The sequence below is a fragment of the Daktulosphaira vitifoliae genome, unplaced genomic scaffold (assembly GCF_025091365.1).
Source record: "Daktulosphaira vitifoliae isolate Bord-2020 unplaced genomic scaffold, ASM2509136v1 Scaffold_3, whole genome shotgun sequence".
NCBI lineage: Eukaryota > Metazoa > Arthropoda > Insecta > Hemiptera > Phylloxeridae > Daktulosphaira > Daktulosphaira vitifoliae.
The window spans coordinates 40,769,708-40,775,463 of record NW_026099574.1 but is presented as its reverse complement, the minus strand read 5'-3'; the positions used below and the strand labels follow the sequence as shown (position 1 = coordinate 40,775,463).

The 5,756-nt window shown below is 31.1% G+C and overlaps 1 protein-coding gene across 1 annotated transcript; it reads left to right on the top strand.

Moving 5' to 3' along the window:
- The first annotated feature begins 207 nt into the window (after window positions 1-207).
- Window positions 208-819, top strand: LOC126902167 (uncharacterized). Its single transcript, XM_050679193.1, has one exon. The coding sequence runs from the start codon at window positions 208-210 to the stop codon at window positions 817-819; it is 612 nt and encodes a 203-aa protein (XP_050535150.1).
- Window positions 820-5,756: the final 4,937 nt, after the last annotated feature.

The window sequence follows — 5,756 nt, the reverse complement described above, 5'->3', positions numbered from 1 at the left end:
GATGTCACTAAGGGTTTCCTCAATTGCTGGATTTCACGCTTCGGAGTACCTCAATACGTTACGACTGACCGTGGTACTCAGTTTGTTTCAGCTACTTTAAAAACTTTAGCAAAACGTTTTGGTTTTACGCTTCGCCCCACTACCAGTTGGCATCCTGCTGCAAACGGATTCGTCGAACGAATGCACCGACAACTAAAGGCAGCCATCATGGCCCACGCAAAAGACTCGTGGACTGAGTCACTGCCTATCGTGCTTCTCGGAATACGTTCTGCGTTTAAGGAAGACTTAAAAGCCACGTCTGCGGAACTTGTTTATGGTGAGCCTCTTAATCTTCCTGGTGATTTCTTCACAGACAAGCAAGATAATAGCAGTACGAACGACCCTACTAGCTTACTAGATCGTCTTCGCAGTGTTATGAATAAAATTCGTCCAGTACCTGCATCTCGCCACTCAAATCCACGATCATTTGTTTTTGCGGACCTTAAGGACTGTTCACACGTATTTCTCAGGGAGGGAGGTGTCCGAGCAGCACTTCAACCGCCATATCAAGGTCCCTTCGAAGTAATTGCCCGAAATGACAAAACGTTCACAATAAAAGTTCGAAATCAATCAGTTACGGTGACGATTGATAGAGTAAAACCTGCCTACCTCATGGTGAACGAAAGCACAACCGTTAGCCAGGCACATGCTCCACCAGCAACTGCCCCGGATACGACCAAACAGAAACAACCGCCTAATACCGATCCATCAACACAGCCAGTACGAACAACTCGCTCAGGCCGCCGAGTCAGATTCCCGGACATTTTTGACCCTAGCTAACTCCACTCCGTAGGGGGGTGGTGTGGCGGTCGAATATTCTAGAATGTCCGGCCGCCGCCGCCTCTAGAAGATTCGTCGCTCTACATAAGCGTGTGGCGGTCGAATGTCTAGAGAGTTCCGACGCCGCCTCTAGAAGATTCCTCTGACTATTTAAGGGCAAGATCGTCGCTCCAGTCAGTCAGTCGATCAGTCAATCACTTACGCATTCTGTCTTACACGCGCTTCGTCTCTCGCTGTTATTTATTAGTTCGTTGTAATACAGTTCGTCTCTCGCTGTTATTTGTTAGTTCGTTGTAATATAGTATAGTTGTTATTAAATCTTAAAAGTGTTTATTACTTCTATACATTACACCTCGCTACAAATATTATCATATACGTATTTATAAATATTAATATATATATGTGGATATATAATATATATATATTAATATTAGCAGCGATGGTAAGAATGTATAATCTTCGCACAATATCGCGGCACTTTTGCTGGNTATTAGCAGCGATGGTAAGAATGTATAATCTTCGCACAATATCGCGGCACTTTTGCTGGGGTCGACGACGCGATGTCCGGCGTGATTCTCGGGCGTCAAAAGGTTAGCAGCGTAGATGACGACAGTGCGCGAGTGCGGATCGGTTTGTTGACGTCACTTTGACAACGAGAAGGAGACTACGGTATCATTAACGGCGGGACGTCGTCGGCCTTGTGGCACTTGCTGCACTTTGCACCGTGGCGTAAAACGACGCGGGGCCGTGTCAATCACAATAAATATTTGTTATATATACAGAGTTTTCAGTAAATAAGGAAACGAATTTCTATTGTACTCATTATTTGTAACAATTTACTGTTTCTTAACTTGTTAATGCATGAACTATTATAACATCAGTACACTTATGTATTATTTTATTATATCCATGCATATATATATTTAGCACTCTTTAATACTTATATGACAGGATTATTTTTTTATCGATTTACTTTGTGATAAATAAATACAAATTTTATATTTGCTCAACTATGTTTAATACATAATAATCGATTAAGAATAAGATACTCGATTTCTTATAATTAATTGAGAATATTTTATTTTCCTAAAAGAAATAATATTATTATTGTAACGTATATTTAATTAAATAATTTTTTCTCTTAAGAAAAGACCCAAAAAGGTGAAATAATATATAAAAATATTACTAAAAAAATAATTATTTTAAAGAGTTTCCCCCCATTAAATATTTTTTATGTAGGGTAAAACAGAGTAAGATGATAAATTCAGTATTTATCAAAATCAATCAGTTATAGCAGCACATCCTAGTTAATATAAAATCGCCTTACGATACACATTAATACATGATCGTGTATTGACAATATAAAACATTAAACCCAACCTACACATTTTGTAGATTTCGCTCTTTCCTATTAAAATTTGTCTTTATAAATTTTTTGCCCCTCCTAGGAAACCCTTAAAATGGCTCTGTATACAGAATGGATTTGACGGAGAGTTTTAAAGAAACTTAAAAACTATTGATTAAAAAATTGCTTGAAATATTAAAAAAAAAAAATTTAAACATGATATTTAAATAGACTTACAGTGATTGATTTATCATTAACCACTAAATTTCTCCTAAAATGATAATAATCTTGAAAATATTATAGCTTTTTATAATTAATGTATTATTAATTTATAAGTGGTCAGATATGTTTTAGATTCGCATCCTGCTTCTTTAATATTCCTAATGTAATTTTTTTAAATAGCTTATAAAACACAAGTATTTAATTAAGTAAATGACTAAACGATAACAATTTTCGTACGAGTACTTTGGAACTTATTAATATATTTATACCCAGACGAGTAGAAGATAACAGCCGAAAATGGGTAACGATAAAATCCGATTACTAATATACTACAAGTGTAATAAAATGAAGTGGGAGGAGGAGGAGGGACTTAGATTATGCGGATCGAGTTAGATTAGTTCATATCATCTTAATCCTACCTCTTACCCACTAACCTATTTCTTAATATTACATAAATATTGTGCACGTCTTACGACACTTACCTTGATATCCAAGTGAACTTGTCGATAGATGATGAATTGTGATGTTCCTTGTGGACGTCAATATATTAAGTTAATTTAAATAAATGAAAATACTGATATGTGGGGCAACATAATGGATTTATTTCTATGGTTTGAATTAATTATTTTAACAAATGCGAAAGACTCATAATTAAGGTTAACAAAAGTAACGTGGATTTTACATTATTAACTTTAATATTAAAATAGTTGGTAAAGTGATGAAAAGAGGCTACTTTTTCTTAGAATTTAATTATTGTATCCTGCCGTCTGTTTGGCGCCACAAATACACTTATGGCAATTAAAAATATTGACACTAATGTAAACATCGCTTTGAATGAGCCATATATTTGTAAAAAGTAATAAAATAATTGTTGGTCAGAAAAGTATTCAAAATTGATAATTATTTATGTGAACAAATTATTCTAGAAGTCTCTGGAATATTCTCGAAACTTCTATCTTAATTCATTACACAAGAGAGCAATTGTAAAGTACTGAATTGAAAACTACAAAACAAATTGGCGACAAATTCACTAATTATTTCAAACTCGTTCAGCAGATATTTGAAAAAATTCATACTGAAGACAAACGAGTTAAGTAGTAAGAATAGCAAATTCAATTTATCAGAAAAACAAAATTTAAGTGTCAGAAATGTATAGTGTAATCCTATCTTTACCAATAGTTACTCAGTAGCGTACTATCATGTCCCGCGGGTACGAAGAAAGTTCATAAGCAATCTGGCTACGTTGCTTCCATAAGTCTGTATAATTAATGGGGACAGAACATTGAATTTCTTAATGCTTATGAATATCAGACGTTGCCAGTTTGATTATTAGCATATATTTTATTTGAATTTGTCGCCGTTTTAAAATATCTGTCCCATCTGCTGAAAACAATTGTTTGAATTTGTCGCTCAAATATACTAAAATTATTGCTATTAATACCACGTCCGATTGAATTATTTTTCTATTTGTATAGTAAATAAATTGCATTTATAAAATGTTTGTTGTTTATTATGTCAGCTTAGACAATTTTTGGTACAAATTATTCAAGCACAACTTTTACTAAATTAAAATTATTCTTGTTATAAATTTTCATTTTACAATAATTTGCCAATAAATATATAATATAAATAATAATAATTAAACGGTTATGCACTGTAATAACTTTTGATTAAAATTTAAAATTATTTTATACGTTTTATTTTAAACTATATATATACTATAATTTACATTATTAAATTATAGTTGAAAAGCTTCAAATCCTCTTTGATATTATATATATATATATATATATATAACGTAATTATAAATAATTTAATCGGTTATAAACTGTAACAACATTTAATTTAAAATTTAAAAATATAAATAATCGTTTACAAAATTGTGAAGTTAATAAATGTATAAAACTGTTATATAAAAATTTGTAGGTTTTGCTCTTTGCTATTAGAACTCGCCTCTATAAATGCATTACGCATCTGAGCAATCCCTAAAAACGGCCCTTTATACAGGATAGATTTAACAGAGGGTTTTAAGGAAACAGCAAACATTTTCGAGACCCTGGACGTCAATCGAGAAAAAAATTCAATATTTTAAACGTTTCAATGATCTTCACAAATCATAGATGCAACTAAAGGGGCTTTTTCATCCATTCCCAAATCAAAGTAAATTATGTTAACGGCTACATAAAATAAAATTTACAGGGGCTTAAATTAAAAATATTAGGATGGGGGTTTATGTTAATACCCTTACTCTCACATCATATATTATTTACACTTCTGTACAAGCGCTTTAAATTTGCAGGGGGCTGATTAATATTATAATAATAATAGCATAATGCTTTTTTTATTTGCTTTTAAAAGTGCTTTTATGCACACCAATGATTTGAAAATTAAAGCTTAAAAAATGTCAATGATATACATAATTATAATATTATATATATTATGTATTGTGAACTTGATAAATAAATTAAACTTAAATTAAAAAACGCGTGAAATAATACAAACAATTTTTTTAATGTGTTACTTAAATAAATTTACAGTGATTGATTTATTATTGACAACTAAGTTTCTCCTATAATAATAATAAACATGAAAATCAATTTTTTTTGGCTTTTTATAATGAGTATAACATTAATTTATAAGTGGTTAAATATGTTTTAGATTCATCCCTACCCCTAAAAATATTACTAATGTAATTTTTTTTAAATAGCATATAAAACAGACAAGTATTTAATTAAGTTTAAAGTGATCGACAACAATTTTTGAACCAGTACTTCGAAACTTATTAACACATTTATTCTCAGGTGAATAGAAGTTTGTAACAGACAATATGTTATGATAAAATCCGACAACATCATTGATTATTTCGAATTCGTTTAGAGAATAAATGTGTCGTGTCCCGCGGGTACGAAGAAAGTTCATAAGCAAACTGGCAACGTTGCTTCCATAAGTCTGTACAATTAAAATGGACAGAGCATTGAAATCATTCTTAATGCAAATGAATATTAGACGTTGCCAGTTTAATTATTAGCATATATTTTATTTGAATTTGTCGCCGTTTTAAAATATCTGTCCCATCTGCTGAAAACAATTGTTTGAATTTGTCGCTCAAATATACTAAAATTATTGCTATTAATACCACGTCCGATTGAATTATTTTTCTATTTGTATAGTAAATAAATTGCATTTATAAAATGTTTGTTGTTTATTATGTCAGCTTAGACAATTTTTGGTACAAATTATTCAAGCACAACTTTTACTAAATTAAAATTATTCTTGTTATAAATTTTCTTTTTACAGTAATTTTCCAATAAATATATAATATAATTAATTAAACGGTTTTACTTCTTATTTTCTTATAAATGTACTTCTT

What these genes read in the sequence shown, in the direction of transcription:
- LOC126902167 (XM_050679193.1), top strand. Translation starts at nt 208, where the DNA reads ATGGCCCACGCAAAAGACTCGTGGACTGAGTCACTGCCTATCGTGCTT.